General features: G+C 41.6%; 1 protein-coding gene and 1 long non-coding RNA gene across 3 annotated transcripts; both read left to right on the top strand.

Moving 5' to 3' along the window:
• The first annotated feature begins 8,831 nt into the window (after positions 1-8,831).
• Positions 8,832-12,081, top strand: tmem177 (transmembrane protein 177). Its single transcript, XM_035604574.2, has 3 exons — positions 8,832-8,949; positions 10,028-10,291; positions 10,580-12,081. Exons 2-3 carry the CDS (start codon positions 10,091-10,093, stop codon positions 11,309-11,311), a joined length of 933 nt encoding a protein of 310 aa, XP_035460467.1. The 5' UTR covers positions 8,832-8,949; positions 10,028-10,090; the 3' UTR covers positions 11,312-12,081.
• A 756-nt stretch (positions 12,082-12,837) lies between these two features.
• On the top strand, positions 12,838-16,429 carry LOC118283126. Of its 2 annotated transcripts, none has more exons than XR_004784433.2 (3): positions 12,838-12,922; positions 13,080-14,320; positions 14,433-16,429. It is a non-coding gene; the product is annotated as an uncharacterized LOC118283126 (long non-coding RNA). The 2 variants fall into 2 exon arrangements; XR_004784434.2 differs by having other exon boundaries at positions 12,840-12,922; positions 13,077-14,320.
• Positions 16,430-22,769: the final 6,340 nt, after the last annotated feature.

Genomic DNA, 22,769 nt, shown 5'->3' with positions numbered 1-22,769 from the left:
GTATTGCAACAGCTGATGCTATAAATAGAAACGCCCCCAAAATGGGGGGGGTGGGGGGACGGGGGGGGTGAACGTCGTTCGTGTCGCGACATGAAACGATTGAATCCGGCTTCTTTGTCCCCCACTGGGGCATCTGTATTCACGAGCGAATGGGAATGTACATTCGTGTTCTTATAGAAGGCTATTTCGTCGTCAAGTCCTGACATCTCACGCGGAATCAAAAGATCCCCCCCCCTCTTTGTGCGCGAAGTGGACTGTTCCCTTATGTAGCGGACCGCTCTAAAGGGATAGTTCTGTCAAATGTGCCCCTTTCTGATTTAACGGGAGTCAAATTGAGACATTAGGAGGGGAAAGGAAACGCGTGTCGCTATTTTTTTTTTAAGGTCCAATCTTTTTTTATATTAGGCTATGGGTTAGATGAACTCAAATCAATCTATCTATCTATACATTGTTAATAAACCAAAACCAGCAATAGCCAAATATGATTTTCCATACTCTTCAGATTTGTATCCTCCTTTTTGCAATACCCTCTCCTCCAACTGTTTGGACACAGACCCACAAATCTTACATATTCATTTTTAATGCACGTGGGAGACTCAGCAACAGGTGCAGGCTGTAAAAGATGTGGGCAAAATATGAGGTTTCAGCTGATCAATTCATGTTGCCAGGCTAGGATCTATAGGCCACCGGTTCATCCACCCTTCAGAATCATTGATGTCAATCAAATCAATCAATCTATCTATCTATATATTGTTAATAAAGCAAAACCAGGAATAGCCAAATATGATTTTCCATACTCTTCAGATTTGTATCCTCCTTTTTGCAATACTCTCTCCAGCAACTGTTTTGACACAGACCCACAAATCTTACATATGCATTTTTTTAATGCACTTGGGAGACTCAGCAACAGGTGTAAAAGATGTGGATCAAAAATTAGGTTTCAGCTGATCAATTCATGTTGCCAGGTTAGGATCTATAGGCCGCCAAGTCATTGATGTTACTTTTATTCATCAGATGGTACTTTAGTTAATCTCTCCATGACATAATTGCAGCTATTCTCATTTCCTGACAACAGGTATTATGAATACTATTACTAATAGTGGCCGCCCTGTTCCACTCAAGTGTCTCAGTAAGCCATGGCAGAGTAACTGCGAGCAACAACCCCTGCAAGGACCGGGAAGCTGAGGCAGCTAAATGGAATTCAACCATCATTAAACAGCTTATTAAATTCTCTGATTTCAGCTTCTTCAATGTGAATATTGTCTGGTTTCTTTGCTCCTCTGTGACAACTATCTTTGAGGACAAAACAAATCATCTTGAGGGTTTTGGGAAACAAGATCGACATTTTTTACCATTTTTTACCATTTTATGGACCAAACAACTAAACAAGAATGTAATCGACGGTTTAATCAATTATGAAAATAATCGTTAGTTGCAGCCCTACATCTTACACACATTTATTATGTTTGTCGTGTGTGAGATATCAATGCGTTTAAAAGGAAAATTTCACATCACAAAATCTACCCGATGTAAGCCCATTCTATTTTCATATGTGAAATGTCAGACATTTGGATTTTAAAATACCAAATGTAATGTCACACGAGAAACATCTATTCACACGTGGCTTATCAATTCACATACAGAACAGATGAACATAACTTGCAGCCACATATGCAACATAGATATGTGACTTTCACAGAGGCACAATATTCACAAAAAGTCTAACTGTAATCATTTAGTACATATCTCATAATTAACGCTTTAGTAATTCAAGATCAGGCGGTAAAAATTATCTGACAGAATACCCCCTTTTTCCTTTGAATTCAAACATTCTGTATTCAACAGAGTGCTTAAAACATGGAAAAATTACACAGCACGGGCACCTGTGCTTTTCAGACCGTTCGCGTGTGAAAAAAATGTATTCTACATGTTTTATGATCATTTTTACAACTACATTTATCAACACATTTGTGCTATTCATTCCCTTTTTCAGTGAACATGTTCAGTTAAAGAGGATATGGCAAATGGTCCCTTTGTTTGTTGTAGATGGAGGTCAAAGAGACAGATAGGGATCTGATCAATAGAGAGCATAGAAGACGTGTGTGTGTGTGTGTGTGTGTGTGTGTGTGTGTGTGTGTGTGTGTGTGTGTGTGTGTGTGTGTGTGTGTGTGTGTGTGTGTGTGTGTGTGTGTGTGTGTGTGTGTGTGTGTGTGTGTGTGTGTGTCTGTGTGTGTGTGGAGAGCAAGAGGATACAGAGAGGGAGAGAGAAAAAGGTTTGATTTAAAAGTTGATTTATTTTGCTGAGCATTTTATCTGCATGTATTAGCAGCCTCATTGGTGGTAAATCATTTGATTTAAAATATCACTCACACTACAGCTGGTAGCTTCTCTAAAGACCCGCTTCCCAAAATCTTTGGGATTTATAATGTTGTTTGCCAATGGAGGAGCGTATTCAAACCACCGAGCCTCAAAACACTAAGGAATGCTGGTATCACACGAGATATGCCTCTCCTGATATATTATTTAAAAAGAGATATGGCATAGTTCACACACATGCAAATGTTAGTACCATAATATATATCCAGAAAAACAAAGTACACATGTACACCTTTTCCAGATTACTGGTAGGACTGTTTATTGTGGAAAATAATCCCAGCATTAGGTGTTTTTCACTCTCTGATAGCTAAGTCTGATATTTCCAGGAAGTTCTGTTGCGCACGCACACACACACGCACACACGCACGCACACACACACACAGTAATTCCTTCCAGAAAGAAAGAAGCTTTGGAAGGCCGTGTTTGACGTAAGCCCCTATTGATTTAGGCTTTGGACGACTTGTAGGAAGCAATCAGGAGGTGGTGAACTGATTGACTGGGTTACTGATTTATTCATTCACCGAGAGGTCACTCGACTGGATTGGACGGCAAGTTGATGGGATCTTAATTTGAGAATTGATTTCTCCAGATCTCCTGAATACTCCTCATTTTTCTTCCGATCCTTTCAGGTGTTCGTAGGGCAGGGTCAGACAGAGTGCCATGTGAGCCTTTCTGATGGCAGGCCACGCACCTACAGTCACAGTAAGGACAAACGCTACGGATACATTTGTATTAGATTCAATTATACGTTCATTTTTTCCCCCCAGGCTGGAATAAAGTTGTACAATTTTTAATGTTTAGCTCAAAAGCCCACAGTGTTCATCATGTCCACCTCGTGTAATCGATATTCAGCGTCATGGATCATCGTCACTGGTCCTTAATGGCTCAATAGGGACCAGTGACGTCTGTGTGCGTTTTGTCAGTATTTATGCACTGACACATGGAAAGCATGAACACGCATGCATGCATGAGTAAAGACACACACGCTCAATGTAATGCACATCAATGTCCAGCAAACAGCCTGAGCTCTAGGGATCTCCGCCGCACATTTTTGGGTTATTACGTAAAGCTCAAATTCAGTGTATTCCCTTCTGACTGGTCCAAAATGCCAAAGGACCAAATGGTGCCCGCATGTGAGCGGTCACTGATATCACTATCAGCATTCGCGAAAAAACATATTTTTAAAAGTTCTTGCACTTTGATCCCTGCCAAATTATTTCCGCCGTCACATTTAAAAACTCACAACAGATTTGGTTTCCTCCTGCATGCATTGTGCTGGAGAACCAGGAAATGATCCCAGTTCATCGTGGGACTGATGCAGCTCTATGTGGTGTTGATTATGATAATGGAACACGAATGTCACGAACAGTGAAAACTGAAAATTCTCCCTTGTATCACTGTGGCTGCGTATCGATCAGAGGTTTACAGCCGACAATAAAATAGAATACGGAATTTCCTGTCTCTCACTTCAAACACAGACAAACACTTCCATTGCCTCTTGCCTGTTTCCATGGAGACGGCAGTGAGCGGTTTCTTTCCACCTTGATCACACACACACACACACACACACACACACACACACACACACACACACACACACACACACACACACACACACACACACACACACACACACACACACACACACACACACACACACACACACACACACACACACACACACACACACACACACACACACACACACACACACACACACACACACACACACACACACACACACACACACACACACACACACACACACACACACACTACAATGACTGTTGTAGCCATACTGTCCTACTTAGGACTACACGTACAAGGTTATTATCACCACTGTGCTGAAGTTATGTAGGTCGCTCTTTTCATCTAGCCCCCGTGTTATTTCATGATTTCTGCAATAGTTTCTCTACTCCAGACCCTTGCATATTAAGTGTTTTATGTGAGGAAAGTGTAAAATAATATTATATAATATTGCAGCAGATCAAAAAAAAAATAAGCATATAACAAGAGGAACACTGTATATGAAACTTTTTTTTTTTTCATTAGTGGTCATGTGCACTAAAATCGTCGTGGCTACTGATAGTTTTCACATTAGTGTCTGAAGCAACGACACAACTCTCACTTCCTCCTCTACCAGTGTGCCGTGTGCAGCCGGGCACCACTGATTCTGTCAAGGTTCAAGGCCGACGGAAAAGAGATGGTTGAGACTGCTCTGATGCTGTTATTATGTCAATTACTGTTTAACTTGATCTGACTAATATGAGAATAAACAAATAATTAAACTCAGAAATAAATAATCAAATGCATAGATAAATGAAAAAATAAATATAGGTTGGAGAAAGAAATGTTTATTTATTTCCATTAATTTTTTGTTTACATTTCTGCTTTTATTTATTTCGGCAGGTCGGCCCAGACATTGGTAAAATCACTTTTTGCAGACCTTGAAAAGTCATAATTGGAGCAATTTCGAGTGTTTAGAATATAGAATATGATGTGAGAAAAGATTGATGAAGTTGAAAATATGCTCACTGTTAGTTTTCTGTAGAATAATTAGACAGACAAATCAGATGTTCAAAGATTGAGTAAAATTAAAACATAAAAAAAGTCATGTGAAAAAGATCACATCACAAAATAGAGAGTAAATATAAAAAAAAGACTTGAATATTATTAAATGCTTGGAAGTCACTGTGATGAAAGCTGATATACCTTTAAGGGATATTAAGGAATAATTATACAGATTTCAGTCCTGGATTATGGGTGTGATGTATTTTGGATCGGCGACATCCATATACATTTTTTTTTTTGATAGAATCCAGGCTCAAGCATTTGTCAATGCTGTTGACACCGCTTCAAGTAGATTGTTGACGAGGTACCTCTTCATTTAGATAGGAGGCAAATTCATACGGTCATAAAGATTGACGAATGAATATTAGTCAGGAGTGTTTTTGTGTGTGAAGGAAAGTAGTAAAATGTTTTAACATCAGCTGTTCCACCATTTCTTTTTGACCCCCAAACACCGGACAGCACTTTCCTTGCTACTGTGATGACAAACACTTTTCTGACTGAAGCTCCAAATGGGAAATGTGAGTTTGCAATTAAATCTGTATGGTGGAAAAGCAGTATTACAGTCTCTGTAGGTAGTACTGTGCATTTGACAAATCCAAACTAGGTCCCAACTGAATCAGAAACCTTTTAATTATGACTTGGGGGTGGCGACATGGGAATGGGGACTGTACAGTGGAGTAGATATGTACAATCATAATCTCAGATTTTTTCCCATCAACCCTCTATTTTAAGTTACTGCTTTATTGCTTTTGTTCCACGACCAAACATGGCACCGAGGACTGGGACATGTCTGTGCCTTGCAGTTTTCCACAAACTGCAGCGCATCTGTGTTCGTTTTGTCTCCGTCCTTCCCAGTCACATTCTCACATGACCACTAACTACATGGAGATCATAGTCCCTTCTTTTGGGCCTTTTTTCTCAGAGTTCTCATGACCCTGGTTATGACGCCTTTCACAACCATGAAAAAAAAGAAAAAAGAACACCCTTCAAATTCATAGACAATGTGTGTATTAAGGGTCATACCCCTCTGAAAAATGACCCCATGACTAGCGCATGAACAACCTCAATGTCGTACTTATGAGCTAGAAAATACCATTTATGTCAAAGCCGATGCATCATTAGGCATAACACATTAGTTTGCTAAATGGTGACACGACACAATGGCCGTTTTGTACTTTTGAAGGGGGGTTTAGGACGGCACACTCGAGGATCGTGTCGCGGCGGAACATGCATGCCATCCTCAACCCCATGGCGACGAAACATTTGGGTTATACCAGTGCGTGAACGTGGCCTTTTTATAATCTGTCATTGCGTCATACTCACAATGAGAAGGGTTGGGGGTTAGAGACTGCCTGTGAAACTCATTAGCTCTGCTATTGAGTTTGTGAGGGGAAAATCCTTTTTATCTACATCATCAAACCCGAGAGCTGCAGGGGTCTTTGGGGAACGAGCTATATGAATCAACCCACCACTTTTTGATGTGCCAGAGCAGAGCAAAGAAATGCCATTACCATGGTGAAACATTATTCACCATGACACATGAAGCTGTTGCTGAAGGGCCTAGCATTCTTTGAAACTCACCAAATTTGGCACACATTTTGATCTAAAATGTGTTATTTGATGGAGGTTGTTTTGCCTTTTCCCCTTGGAAGATTTTTTACGAAGGCCCCCCACAGATTTTTCTACCACAACTGAGGTACTTCTGCCTACCAGCAGAGGGCAGTATTCTCCTCCTCTCCATTTCTGGGTATTGAAGACAACAGCACTAATGCGCATTTCGCTGTCTAATGGATTGTGACGTGTGAAGTATTGTTGGAGAGCAATGTGAACTTAATCAGATCATCTGTGTTTTGATTGGATGTTCCTTTGGTACAAGGAAAATGTAACTCCTCCAACCTTTTCCTTTTTCTGTCACTGTTTTCCAGAGGAGCTCACTTATAAGCGCATCACATATTGGAGGACGGTCGAGGACCCATGTGTGGCATTCATGCAAAAGATGTCTCCCAACTGGCATTTGTAATGGCTGCAGTTCTGGCAAGGCAGCTAAGGGCTTTGTAGGTGATGTAGACATACAGTGTGTCCTTGTCAAGCAAACTGAATTTGCCTCATGGATTTATTGTAGGCTGACATGCACTGTATTTTGCAGGGGAAATAATAACTAAGAAGCAAGATGAAATCATTGTAAGTAGTAGCTTCCTATGTCACATTTCATTAGCACATCAGTAGAATCTCTTCGTTGGTCTTCATGTCATTGAAATCTTATTTGGCCCTCATCTAATTAGTTTTGAAAACACACGCATTTGTATTATATGTGGAATAACAGCAGTTTTTCCTTTACATTAAGGTTAAGCAACATATCTATAATGTACGTAACTCTAGATATTGTAATACTTTGAACAATAGAAATATTAAGCCCCATTGCAACTTTTAAAAAACTATTTAAAACCAGTTCTTGGCTGATGACTTTGATTATTAGAAACTTTCAATGTGAAAGTGGTGCATGTCTTACAGTTGTGCTAAGGTTTTCAGTGAACATGTTCAGTTAAAGAGGATATGGCCCTTTGTGCACACACACACACACACACACACACACACACACACACACACACACACACACACACACACACACACACACACACACACACACACACACACACACACACACACACACACACACACACACACACACACACACACACACACACACACACACACACACACACACACACACACACACACACACACACACACACACACACACACACGATTATAACGCTAGTTATACTGTGTTGTATATGGTTATGATGTTTTAACAGGTGAGTGTCAAGTGTGTTTAAAGTGTTTTTTAGATCCACGAGGAGTTCATGTGCAGATTGGCTGGACCTCTTCCATCTACATTCTTCTCTGAGCCGGGCCAATATTTGCCTCAGCTCACAATGGAGGTGTGTAGATGCAAAGCGGGGTGGCTGGAAGAAAAATAATCCCAATGTTTGTATTACAATGATTAACATATGACAAAAATAATAAAGAACTGAAAAATCTCTTCCGATTTAGTTAAGACTTTATGAAAATGCATCATATGGCAGCAGACTCATGAAACAGTTACTTTAATGCATCAGCTGTGGCATTGCCCAGCAGTGAAAAGATTTGGGGTTGAAGCTCCACATTTCTTAAATTCTGTGTTATGTGTTAATATCCCAATACACCTTATCGCGTGCCTATTGGGCGGTACGGTAGACGGAGTTGGCTCTGAAGCATTACAGCGACTGACTGGACTGGCATGTTTTGTCTGTGAAGAGGACTTATCCACTGGAAAGTGAGGAAGCCCAACTGTGTCAGTCCGGACAACTGGCTCAAAGAGTATTTGGACTTGGCTTAATGTTAAAATGAAGTGATTTGTTTTGTTTGCTTTTGTTGGTTGAAAATGTAAATTGCAATGGATTGTAAGCAATTGTAAATAGCTGTACTCTGCTCCCTATATTCCCCATTGTTTTTCTTTAATGTTATTTCGTAGATTCGTTGTGTTTAGTGGTTCATATAATTTATGATGAATACGTCGTCTTGTTAAATTTAACAAAAAAAATAAAAAAGACATTACTCTCGACTTTTATCCCCCCGAACAGTTTGCCGTTATTCTCTCAATGCAATATGGGGGGATCCATCTTCTCATTTTCATTCCTATGTCTTTGTTGCCTCTGAGGATCTTTCTGACTAAAGAATAAGAAAATTATGGCGTGACACATTAAGCTTTTCTACAAAGTATCGGTATCGTATTGGTCATAAAAAACATCCTTGGTTGACATCGGATGTGAAAGAAAATCAGTGGCGTTGTACACTGATCGCACGTCACTTCTTTGGCGGAAGTAACAGAAAACAACACTGTCGTAAAACGGAAGCGGCAACATCACGACGGCAGCTAAACCCCTTTGCGGCCACGGTCCCCTGTCGTCATGTAACAACCGCGGAGCCGGGCAGCTGTCCTTGTGTGGATGTCCCTGACGTGTGAGTGTTGGAACGTGTTTTCTGGGTGGATGCCCTCTTATCTCCATCCTTTACCGTTTCATCCAGTCAGTGAGAGACGTTCTGTTTTACGGTAGTCAGCTAACGTAAAACAAACAAAAAACAAGCGCTACAAGCTACAAGCAGTAATAATGAGGCTAACTTTATATTTCGGGTGTTGTGGTGTCGTCGGTGACTCGAGTTGGTCACTGACATGTACTGTTATCGCCTTACATGTTAACTCGTTTAAATAAATGTTAAACTGCACGTGAGCTGCATCTCTGGACTGGGATGTCACAGTAACATAATGCATGATGATGATGATCTGTTGTCTGTCTTCCCGTCTGGTGTCACCGTTTCCTGTTCACCCTGCAGACCCAAGGGCAACAACAACCCCAAGGGCAAAGACCCCAAAGTCAAACGTCAAAGTTTGTTTATGGAGCACGCTCAAAACAATCACAGTTGAATTGAGTTAAAAAAAAAAATTGCACAATAGCAGAAGAAATCAAGGTCACAAAAGTCAACTCAACGAATTGTAAGCCAGCGAGAAGAGGTATGTCTTTAGCAATGATGTGATCATTTCTAGGGGTCTGAGCGGTTCTGATAGGGACAGGTCAGCTCTTCCAGAGATCAGGGTTACGGGCCTGGACCTCAGGACGTCCTGAAGCATCAGGTTGGTCAACCTCAGTGCCCTGGATGGAGTATATTACTTAATAAAGTCTTTCCAGCCCCTTGGAAATCTAAAAAAAACAAGCTTAAAAAAAAAAAAATCAAGCTTGGATTTGACAGGAAGCCAGTGAAGGGAGACCAGTACTGGTGTAATGGGATCAGGCTTTGTTTTTCCAGTTAGAACCTGAGCTGCTCATCGTGCACACCCCTGAATATGAAAATAAATATGGTCTCTGATGAAGGTGATGTCACTGAGGTCAATTCATTAAAGAGAATGTTTCTTCAACAGGGCGACCACGGTTCAAATTGCTGCCTTAAGTGTCTTGAGAGACTCTTGTGTTGATTGTCATTGTTCCTACTGGGGACTGAAATGTTGGCAAAGTCACGAACGTGCTTTCTGCCTCCTCCACAGACGCTTCCCGCTGACGTGTGCAGTGCCTGACTTGCACGGAATCGCGGACAAAGACGCGACATCATGGCGTCTCGCCTCCTCAAGTACTTGGTGCTTCTCCAGAAGTACCGCACTCCGCTGCTCGCCGTGAGCTGTGGCGGGGTGTTTGCAGCCAACATGTCCTACCACGTTTTCCCCGACGCATCTTACCGCAAGCTCTATCAGGCCTGGTTCAAAGGGGAGGCGGTCACACTGTCGGAAAAGCTGGAGGAGGTTTTCCAGCAGGTACGGTGTTTGTGTGTGTGCGTGCGTGCCTTTAATTTAGAGAAACCAGTGTTGTAAAGACATTTTGGCCGGTCTTCACAATTTCAAAGGGCTGTTTGAGGGTTATTATATATGAATTATATATGGGGGGAATACAAATAAAAGCCCTTTTAGTTTAATCACTTTAACGCAAAAGGCTCATTGTTACTTGACAAAAAACCTATGAATTGATATTTCACAGAGCTGCCATAGAAGTAAAGTAGAGGATTACAATCTACAGTGATATTTCCATGTTGTTGTCATTTTTAGGTGTTAAAGGATTATGGTATCAGCTCAACCAAGAATTTCTCAACATTCGCCTCCTATGGGTTCCATCCTGTCGGCGCTGGTGTTCCCTGGCTCCCTGCCGGGGCCCAAATTGGCATCCCGGCAAACTTTAACAGCACGGCCGGAGACTCGAGTGGTATCACGAACCGCAGCATTTTCATCAACGGCAAAACGGTGGACTGGAGCAGCGATACCGGCTCCGCTCTAAAGGAGGCGCTGATGCTTTCCCCCGAGGCACAGAAGTTTGCCTTGGCCCGGGAGGTGGCCCGTTTGCAGTCGGGAGGACCTGTTCTGAATGCTGCCGTGGCCCCGCTCTGCCTGGGGGGGGTTTGGGTGTACAGTGTGACGCTGAAGCAGATGTTTGGGCTCCACACTGGGCCTTTGCTGTTTCGCGGTGCTGTGAATGTTTTGGCGCTGGGCCTCGGCGCCGTGTCGTACCTCCTCACCTCGGATTCTGTCAGCCAGTGGATTGACTACAGCTCAGACAGACGCGCGGCCGGCGTGTCCCCTGATTATGCCAAAGGAGGGGTCGAGTTTTATGATAAGATTCTGTCCAGAAACAGGACTCTGCGCTCTTTGATGGGCAGGAAGGGGGAGGATATGTATGCTCCCAGTGGGAACTTGTTCCCTGCTAACCTCCTGCAGCTGAAACACACACCGTACACATCAAGGAGGGAAGGGATCCTTGCTCTGCTCAAGAAGGAGAAAGTTTGAAGACAAAGTGTGTATGGGGGTGCTGTTTTTTGGAGAATTAAAATCATTGGGACTGGGCCTCATATGAACAGCTGCAAAAACATACAGTCAATTGTAAATGTCTATATTGAATGTAGTGACACATTAGCATAGCAGTGGAAATAAACTCACCAAAAGAATTCTTAATCTTATTTTTTACTGTAATATTTTCAGATCGATTCAAATTAAAGGTGCAAGAGAAGGGCCCTCGCACCCTTGTGCATGTTCAGATGCGGTGCCGGCCCTATGATCTTCTGCATGCAGAAGCAGATTGCTGTTCTGTGTGAATGGATTATTCACATGTAGGTGGGGCGCATGAATTCTAAAATAGTAATGCTTTGTAGAACAAGATGCGATGTAACATTTTGACTCCAGTGACAACTGAAAGGACAGTAAGAGACAAAGATACAATATCAGAAATCACACGTGGTGCTGACATAATTTGTCACACATAAATTTGCGCCATATACACATGGTGACAGAAACTGGAAGATAACACATTGTTCTCTGCTGACCCTATATTAGAAATTTTCTTACAAAATGTTGAATTGTGGACTTCCTAAACATAAAGTTTCTGAAACATGCACAAAGGTGCCTGGGGCCCTTTAATGCTGCTTGCAGCTCTGATTACACAATGTAAAATGTCTTGTAAACCCCTGGGGTGTAACATATTCAGCCCAGTGTGACAGGTGACTTATTTATTCACAAAGAATTCTGGACCCAGTGTACAAATAAACTCCTTTTATTTTGAAGTCTGCTCAGAGCACGTGTTTTTTTTTAATCTTTTTGTATTAAAAGCAACATTAAGAGGCTTGGTAAAGTGTTGCTTCACCTTGATTCTCTAAATCAGCCTCATTGCTTCCCTGTCGTAGATTCTCCAAGTCGCAGGACTCTGCTACAGGGATGAACAGCGTTTGAGCAAAAGATATTCTCATTTGGTGCGTTAGTGATGGTGGTAGAGAACAAAGTTTAGCACGTTATTCCCAAATCTCTCACAGCTGTTAGTTTGTGAAAAAGGCCTCAGCAAATCCCTTAGCTTTCTTATCAGTGAGCATTTTTGCTTTAATATGCATATTTCAAGGTTTTCTTTCTCAATAGCTCACTCATTTATGAATTAATGACATCAAACCACCTCCGGTGAATATTTTAAGGTTTTTTAATTTTAAATAGCTCACTATGAATTTATGATATAAGCACGGCCTCACCTTTTGTCCTTTCTCCCCCGTGAAGCAAAAAAAATGCTACTTAAAATATATATGTATAGTGTTCAATTAACACCTTGACTCCTTCAGCCCATACCAGTATTTACTGAGGGATGAAACAGTGACGGTAATACCAGGACATAGAAATGATCATATAACTCCTTTCCCGAGCTCATTACATTTCTAAATCACCATCTGAAAGGTATGCATCTCAATTATTGCATCTCAGATTTTGTTTTACTAACAAGCAATAAACTATCAAAGTAAACATTCCCACTGAAAAGAAACCCCCACCAGTTGGTTTGACCCAACACCATAAAAACCAGGAAATTCTGATTCTCTCTCAAACCATTGACCTGCATGGTGGCTCTGAACGAAGGAACAAACAATTGTGAGTATGGACTATAATAAGACTTATTTATTTCATCTCCAGGTTGAAACTCTACAAGTTTTGTCTTAATGCAAGAGAATCACATGACATCACTGTCGGGTCCAGAAATGCGCTTATTGTGAACTACCTTATTTCCTGTTCTTCCTCTGACCAGTAGCTTGAGGAACGACGCTGCTTTGGTGTTTGGTTTGAATTGTCCCCAAAGATGAAAAGGTATGTAACCAAAATATGATTGGAAATTGCGTGCCAAGAGTTAAAAAGAGCAGTGAGCAGACACGCGTGCTCTAGAACTAGCTAACGAGCTAAATGTTAGCATGCCACCTAGCCTCAGACATGCTAGGGCAGCCTGGAACGGTGGCCATCTTTGTGGTAAATCCTCATATGGGACGCTTCATTCAAGAGATTAATTGACTGCCATTTCAGTAAATCAGGACAAAAGGGATTTCCAGCGGAGCAATATTTGTGTCATAGTGGTCATTCTTAATTATTTTGTCAGGGAAATAGCTTGAGCACATGGTCAAAAATTAGTAACTATCAATACAGTCTGGGTCAACTCAGACTGACACACACCAAAGACTTTCGAGGATATAAGGATGAGCTTGGAAACCGTCATCTCCATCACTTTTCAAATCTTCTGAAGAGAGAGAGAGAGAGAGAGAGAGAGAGAGAGCGAGCGAAAGACCAAGAACCCTCTATGGAAAATGCTGGTATGGAAACCTATTGCGAGTACATTCAATTTTTTTAGGATGTTTGATGTTTACAGAGGTCTGAAAACAAACATATTTTTCCACAGAGCATAACATGATTACCTTTGGTACAGAGTTTGACCTCATAGACAACGACTGTGTATATTGTTATACTATGTATTTAATATATTTTAACAAGGACTTAACCGTAATCATTCACCAGTCTCTCCTTTTTAGATTCAGCGTCTGAGTTGTGGGAAATTGATGAATTTGCCCGCCAGCAGCTAGATCTGGAACAAGCACAGCCGCAGCAGACATACTCGGTTACATCCGAGTATGTTACATCAATCTTTTATCCCCCGACCCGGACGAGATTCCTGAGGTGTACGGGTTGAACCAGCAGCAGCAGCAGCAGCAGGAGCAGCAGCAGCAGCAGCAGCAGCAGCAGCAGCAGGAGCAGCAGGAGCAGCAGGACAGGCCTGTCGTTACAGAGGTGGATCAGCAGAGGGACCAAACCACCGTGCCAGTGGTTATCGTGTTTCCCCAACCGACCGACCAGGCAGCCATAGGCCTTCTGTCACCCCCCCAATCACCAACACCCGTCTCTGGAGAGACAGCAAGTGGCCAAGAAGTAGAGGATTTTCTCACCATTCAGAGGTCGAGGGCTCATCTGACTTCAGAGCTCCGAGGGTTCGACGCAGAATTGATCAGAGTAAGTTTAAAGTGTTATTCTTTAATTAATGGTCGAAAAACTCTACACAGAATTATGTAATTGTGGACACAACTAGGGTATGAAAAAACTAATTTTTTATCTCTTTACGCAGAAGGAAGCTCGCAGCAGAGGGGAAACTGCTGTCCTAAATGCGCTTCTAGCGCAGAGAGGTGCGACTTCTGAATCAGCAGAGACGCGAAGAGGCACTGATTCAGCATCAGAGGTTGTATGAAGTAACCGCCTCTTTACTGCGTTTCATGCAGCGTGCGAGACTTGAGTAGATGCTGTACAGGGTTCTGTAAAAGAAGTGTTGTGATTGTAACCTTTTTTTCTGGTTTGATTTTTTTTGTTATTCTTTTATGCTGTGTACATTTGTTTTTCCGCATCTGCTAATACAATGGACCTAAACATACCAGACATGCGTGACCCATTTTTTTGCCATCAACCATACTAGTACACAGATCGAAGCAAATCAACATGAGCAATCAGATAAATCCCAGTAATGAACCCACAAATGCTAATAACATCGTCGATGTACAGCCTCTTCTTTGAAGATTTAAACGTTTTAAATAATCCACAGAATCAACAAGGTGCAGGAAACCCCGATCCTCAGCCCCGCAGCGCAGCCCAGCTGTTCAAATCATAATCCAGTTGATTGAGCTCACCATGAACCATCAACAACTAGACGCGAGAGATTTAACAACGTCGAAATTATTCAGCCTCTCGACATTGTTAGGCGTGAAGACAAGCTTAATTTTGCAGAATATTCTAGGGTGATGGGTATGTTGGAGACCGCTGCCGAAAGAGCCTTTCAACAGGCGGGTCGACAAGACGTGGTGCAATTTGAGCTGAGGTGATAATCTGAATCATGACGCCTCTGTCATCTTGAGGGGAGGAGGGTGACCGCATTGTGCAATCAAACATGACCGTCAACGGTAATCTGCATGTAGTAGCGCAAATCATAAGAAACCCTCATGGTGCCGGTTAAAGACTTAGCAGAAACATTAGACAGCAAAATCTTTAAAAAGACGTTTTTCTATATGTTGTCGATAATGAGCAGTCTGTTTTGCTATGAATTTAGCTCATCTACTCAACCCTAACATCACAGATAATGAAGCGCTAACGATTGGTAAAAGCATGCAAAACAGCGCGGGAATGAGCGATGACACGGCTGTAACAGGGATATACCGAAATTTGAAGCCTAACTCAACTGTAAAATTGTTGTACTATTCAGGACCGATGCTAAACGCACTTTCTAAATTTGTAACCGACAGCCCAAGTAAAGACAATTTCCTGTTTCTGCATGAAAACCACTATTATGGCATCATCAGCGCAAAAGCCTTTCTCGGATGTAAAAACGTGTAATTATTGTTATGAGGGGTATAACAGTCCGGCAACGCACAGATGTCCGGGTCATTGTAGCGTGTGTTTACACCCGAGTTGCACCGATCATCCCACACGTGCCTTAGTCCGTCCTGACTGTACTAGAACGTGTCGCTCGCCTTTGTGTTTTAACAACCATAAAGAGCCAAAAGACAGACCCCCGGTTCAGAAACGCGTCAGTCAATCTTGCAAAAATGTTTAAATTGCAACTGCGTTACTACGTCCCCCTGACTGGTCCAATTAAACCGCACGAGTGTTCGAAGCTAAATGTAAAATTTGCAGCTGCACTGCTGAAAGCGAGGCCCACCGTTGAAACCAGAAATAGAGTACAGCGAGAAATTGATTACTACGATTTCGAGGCGTATCTAGACGCGAAGGGTGTGCACGTCCCTTTTCTGATATGCACAAAAACGCTGGACAGTAAAACTTGGAACGCTTATGGGGAAGCTTGTGCCGTACGCTTCATCCTGCATTTCAGGAGGCCCCTGTTCAAAAACTCTGTTTTCATCGCTCACAACTCCAGAGGCTTCGAGAGTTACCTACTCATCAAAGCTATGCTAACGTTAAACATTCTTCCTGGTTTCACCATGCAAGGTAGTAAAGTCATTTGTTTCACAGACGATGAGCACAAGCACAAGTATGTGGATTCGCTCCGCTTCCTCACCATGCGTCTAGCTGACATGCCAAAAGCACTGGGGTTTGAAGATGCCGTCAAGGGCTTCCCCCCCCCCCCCCCCCCCCCCCCCCACACGGGTTTAGCTCCGAGAAAAAAACGCTAAACTACGTGGGTCCCCATCCTCCTCCTCAAACATATGGGCTAGAGCGAATGAGTGGCGACGGTAAGAGGGAATTTGAAACATGGTACGAGACGGTGCGTCACGGTAAGGTTCATTTTAAAAACGAGGCCGTTCGTTATCATCAAAGCGATGTGGATATTCTCTTTGAAGCCTGCTGCATTTTCAGAAAGGGTTACATCGGCGAGACAGGCGTCGATCCTTTCAGCTGCGTAAACCATCGCATCCGCCTGCACGAAAGTGCTCCGTACCGATTCAGTGGAGTCACGCTAGTCGTTGCATTTCCCCACCAAACAAGACTGATAACTTGTTTATCGCAGCATTCACCACTGCCTACGGACGTCTAACTCTGTACATCTTCAGCAGCCGCAGGAGCGAGCGCTGTCCTTTGACACAGACAGTATGATCTACGTCAGTAAAGAGGGCGAGTCTCAACTCAAACTGGGCAATTATCTGGGGGACCTTACCGACGAGCTGGAAGGGGACCGTATCGTTGAATTTGCGGCAGCGGGGCCTAAAAGTTATGCCTACAAAACAAAAAACAACCGGGTTTCCATGCGTGTAAAGGGCATTACACAGACGCACGAATGCAGTGAACGCGTACATTTTGACAGCGTCAAAGAGCTGGTGGAGGGGTTTGTACAAAACAACGCCACAGAAGCTGTACTTGAAACCCCTCAGCACAACATTAAAGGCGATTAAAAAGGGCTTTCTTTTTGAAAAATTTGTCCTTTCAGAAGAAAATACGCGGAGTGTTTGACAAGAGACGCTTGCTCTCCTCGGGTGAAACTTTACCATGTGGCTACTAAAGGAAAGAAAAGATAAAATGTCACACACCCCTGAAGAAATTGATTTTGATCCCCGATTGAAGATGCCTTTTTCATGTCAGATTGTGGGTCCTAGCGGATGTGGAAAAACTTTTTGGAAAAAATGTTTTGGAGAATTGTGAAGATGTTTTTTTTTCCAAGTGCCTGAAAATATTGTGTGGATATATACATCGTTTCAACCTCTGTACGCTGAGCCGCAGAAAAAGAATAAAAAGATTACATTTGTGGAAGGACTCCCTGATTCTTTTGAAGACAAAGACCTGTTTCCCTCTGATCAGAAACACTTGATTATTCTGGACGACCTCATTTTTTTCAAGCTTCAGAACACTGAGGTGGTCAGAATTTTTACCTACCTGATCTGGTTTAAAAACCCTCGAGACAGATTAAAGGTAAATATATTATGGCAGCAAATTTTTCCTTCGCAGAAAGTTTTGAAGACGCCGTCAGGGACCCTCACGGGTATTAATCCACTTGACGCCAAAGTGTCCAGAACGATATAGACTGAGGACGGGTTTATTACCCAGCCAGTGGCCCGTCGTCTATCTCCCTCGATCAAGATCCTGTTAACTCATTCATTATGTCTGCTCGTATAAAAAGGAACGCTCCTTTGCTGCGGACGTCGTACCACGCCACACCTCGGAGACGTAAAGATATTCTCAACAGTTGCTCCATCGACTTTCTTCGGTCTCTGTGTGAACTCTTTATGAACGTTTTAAAGGGTATTAAAGGGCTACAAAAATGTAGACCCACGTGGTCATCCACTACCTCTGGTTTTCTCTCCCCACCAGAGTATTAGGGGAGGGGCTCTATATGAAGCACGCCAAACAGGGAAAGAAAATTAAGTGCTATGAAAGGTAAGTGTAAAAAAGAAAAAGAAATACAAACTTTACAGTTAAAAAATTGAGGGGGAACACAAATTGCTCAAGGTGTTGATTTTATCCAGTTAATCCTTTTTGCTTGCTATTTGTCCTTTTTGGGTCATATTTTTCAAAAGAAAAGGAAAAACCCAAATAAATTTCTGGAAATGTTCTTAATGGAATTCTCCAAAGAAACAAAAACAAAATCTATTTAGAATGGTGTTTTTAGTAAAGTTTTCCAAGCAAAAATAAATGGTTTCAAATTGTGTTTTTAGTGAGGTCATTGAAATGCCCCTAATAATATATTCTCTAAAACAGACTTGTTTTCTTTCCAAAGGTCAGAGGTTACAAATGTAACCAAATTGCTCATTTAAAAAATGAAAAAAAAAGGCAACAAGAAAAAAACCTTCAAAACATGTGGGTTACATGCAAGCCCAAATAGGGGTTAGTGTCAAACACATAAAAACAAGTAGTGGTTCAAATATCTTTTAAGGAGTGTTGGTTTTTGATTTGGAGTCTCTGTCTTTAAAAAGAACCAGAGATTGGTCATGTTGTTTTTGAGCAAGTATGTTCTTGTATATAAAAATGTTAAAAACAGCACTCATGTCTATGTGTTAAAACACATCAGTCAGACTTCAATCTCTCAAAAGCAATAAGGGATTGTTCTCGTAACGTTTCCCCTTCTTTCAGAGGAATGCATGAGGAAGACTAACAAGACGGTTTATATAGAAGGGTTCAAATGTTTGGAAAACAAAGGAAAGGGGCGGGGCAAAGCCTCCACCTCACCTGTCCATGATCCATGATGGATTTCTGCAGCATCTGTTTGTGGTTGACAATTAGGCAGCATATTAAGGCTTTTTGCCCAGGCTGCTCTTCATGGGTATACACATATATATATTATACTTATGCAATCGAGCTGTTATTCCCCTCCATCCACACAAGACACAGAGTCTCTGCTCAAACTTCTTCCTGTTTTCTGACCTTTCAGCATAAGACTTTTCCGCAATATTTTGCAGAAATGAACGTGAAAGTAACAATTTCCTGTGTGACTTGTCGTCTGTGTCTTTCGTTACAAAACATACTTTGAAGACCAGAGACATCATTGAGGATTTCTCCTGGTGAAGGATCTTGTAGTGTGTGACCCCCCGTTGCTGATAAATCACTTAGTGTGAACTGCACAACAACTGAAAGCATCGCGATTACAATACAGCAAGTCGCGTGGTATGAACGCTACAGCGATCTAATGACTTTGCAAATCGTGTAGTGTCCGAGGCATTAGCTGCTGCTCTCTCTGCCTCAGACTTTCCATGTTAACACATGGAGGGTGGGGAGGTGTGCTTTTTCCCCCCGGGGTGGTTGTTTCGGGGGTCACACTGTTTATGGGGATCTGCAGAAATAAATAGAATTTATTAAACTTCTATGCCTATCTATTCTTGTCAAAACAAACATGTCAAGTGCCTTATTAAATCTCTCCAAACAGGAATGTCATGTAAATATAAACTTGTCAGTGATACCAGGTAGATAAAACTATCCCTATCCGTATATTAAGTGGGTATAGTATGCAAATCTTGCAGTACAATCCCATATAGAAATTCTATATGCTGTACTTGTGTCATTCACATTGCATAATTTTCTGAATACCCAAAGTGTTATGCAGACTATTTATGATAACATTATTTGGGTGCATCAGATTAGAGCCATGTTTTTCAAATAACATATTTTACAAGCCTTGAATCCAAACTTCCACAGCAATATCCTAGCTTCCTCTATTATTATTTTGTTTTATTGCTTAACGTTTAATTGCTATATTCCATGTCATTTTGTCACTCTCTTGGAAAGCCAGAGAGTTTTGCCTAACATGGTATTTTTTCTTTTTGAATTGCTGCCCTCACTGCCTCAATTTCCATGAAGGCTCATGGAAGGATAGGGAGGTGTGCTTTCCCTATCCTAGGCTTCCCATGTGTGCGCGTGAAAAGGCAGGTGTGGTTTTGGGGGCGTTGATTGCTGCTCTTCCTGCTTCAATTTCCATGAAGGCTCATGGAAGGATAGGGAGGTGTGCTTTCCCTATCTTAGGCTTTCCAAGTGTGCGCGTGGAAAGGCAGGGAGGCCCCAGAACAGTACCATATCGCTAAACATAATTATCGCAAATATCAAATAAAGAAAATATATTTGACTTAAGAGGTCCTTACTGCAATTGAGCACAGCGTTAGTTCAGGCAGGCGGCATAGCCACAAAGTCAAGGTAGGCCATTACGCAGCAGATCAGCTGACAGCAGCAGATCTCGATGCCAGCCCACATCAGCTGACGGCTCAGCTGATCCTCCTCCATGCATTCAATTTGACATAGCTAATAACTGTGAGCTATATCTAAGCAGCATTAGCCTGCTACTCTTTCTGCTTTCACTCTTAGCTCCCTTTCGACCCGCCTCCACCCCAACACCTCCTTTTTCATTTATTTATTGTTAATATTATTATTTATGATCTCTTTTTTTTGCTGTATCCGACCTTATCAATTTCACGTGTCATCATTATACCTGTTCCGTTTTAGGGGGTGGGGGGGTTAATTGCTGCTCTCCCTGCCTCAATTTCCATGAAGACTCATGGAAGGAAAGGGAGGTTTGCTCCTAGAAAACCTCCTAGGAGACAAAAGTGGCTAGAATTTAAATGGTGTTTTTAATAAAGTTTTCTTGTCTCTTTTATCTCAATTCCCAGGGTCACATATAAAAACATTTATTTGTGAATATAATTACATTTTCACAATTATTTGCAGATGGTGCAGATGAAAGACCCAAAGGATGTAACATCTAGAAATTCACAATCACATCAGCTCAGTTATTAAAAAGAACTATATATCGGAAAAATAATTATTCTTTGCATCTGGCATTATACTAATGCATAATATGTGCAGCAGTTTTACAACAAGTGAAAGAACAATGATTTAAATAAAAGCCGTTTTAGTTTAATCACTTGCAAAGGCTCATAATTAATAGACAAAAAAACTATAAATTGATATTTCACAGAGCTGCAATAAGTAAGAAGCAGAAGTAAAGTAGAGGATTAAAATCTACAGTGATATTTCCATCTTCTTGTTATCATTTGTAGGTTTTAAAGGATTATGGTATTAAGAATTTCTCAGCCTTCGCCTACTATGGGTTCTATCCTGTCTGACACTGGTGTCCCTCGGCTCCCTGCGGGGGCCCAGAATGGCATCATTAACAACTGTAATAACATACAGTCAGTGCAATTGTAAATGTCTCTAAATAGACTGTAGTGACTCATGAGGGTCTCCGAGCTGTTTTTGGCAGTGAAAATGAACAGGCCAAAATAATAATTATTTTCTGTAATATTTTATGATTTCAGAAGTGCAGATCGATTCAAAGGTGGGGGAAAAGGGCCCTCACACCTTTGTGGACGTGCAGATGCTGTGCCTACCTTATGATCAGAAGCAGTCTGTTGCGTTGTGTGAATAGATCATGCACAAGAATTCTACATTCTAAAATGTTATGCTTTGTAGAACAAGATGCTGTGTCACATTTTAACTCCAGTGACAAATGAAAGGACAGTAAGAGATACAATATCAGAAATCACATGTGCTGCTGACTGGTAATTTCCAGTCATACTTTGTCTTCTTCCTTGCTGTCAGTTTATCTCTCTTTCTCTATCTCTCTCTCACACACACACACACACTGTTCTCTGCTGACCCTATATTAGCAATTTCTCACAAAATTCAAAATTGTGGACTTTCTGATCATCGTGAAACGTGCACAAAGTTCCGTGCGGCCCTTTGATGCTGCTCGCAGCTTCGATGACATGATGTACAGTAAGATGTCTTTTAAACCCCCGGGGTGTCAAATATTTAGTTGCCAGTGTGACAGGTGACTTATTTATTCACAAATAATTCAGGACCCAGTTTACAAATAAACTCCTTTATTTGGAAGTCTGCTCAGAGCACGTGCTTTTTTAAATTATGTTTTATTCAAAGCAACATATAGAGTCTTTGTAAAGTGTTGTTCCATCTTGAGACTCCAAAACAGCTTCACTGCTTCCCTGTTGTACATTCTCCAAGTCTCTGAACTCTGCTACAGGGATGAACAAAGTTTGACTTGGGTTAAGTTTTGGATAATGTAAAGGCCATGAGCAATGGGTTAATGAAGCCTCGCTGAAATATTGAGACTTTCAAACCAGCTGTGATGAAAATGTTCACTTGGGACATAGCAACACCACTTTACACCCCTAAACTTAGCCATGATCATTTCAAATTGATGCCTTTCCAATCTGGAGATGACAAGAACAGGCCCTCATCTCAACACAAAGCCGCATCTTACTAATTTTCCCACAGAGACCCATGGTTACCTGTATGGATCTGTACATATCCAGTGTCTTATTGTTTTCCATCTAGCTATTACAAACAGGACATTTATTGGAATTTAGTCATATATATTGTTTTACTATCCCAAGATAAAATCTACCTTTATCGGTCCCTGTTGGGGAAATTCAAAATTTGACACAGCAGCACAAGAGGAAAATGTAATAAGAAAATAAAACAGGAATAGAAAGCAGTATCTAAGGTAAATAGGATAAAATAGAAA

This window comes from Scophthalmus maximus, chromosome 14 (assembly GCF_022379125.1).
Source record: "Scophthalmus maximus strain ysfricsl-2021 chromosome 14, ASM2237912v1, whole genome shotgun sequence".
Lineage (NCBI taxonomy): Eukaryota > Metazoa > Chordata > Actinopteri > Pleuronectiformes > Scophthalmidae > Scophthalmus > Scophthalmus maximus.
This window is presented reverse-complemented; position numbering and strand designations above follow the sequence as displayed.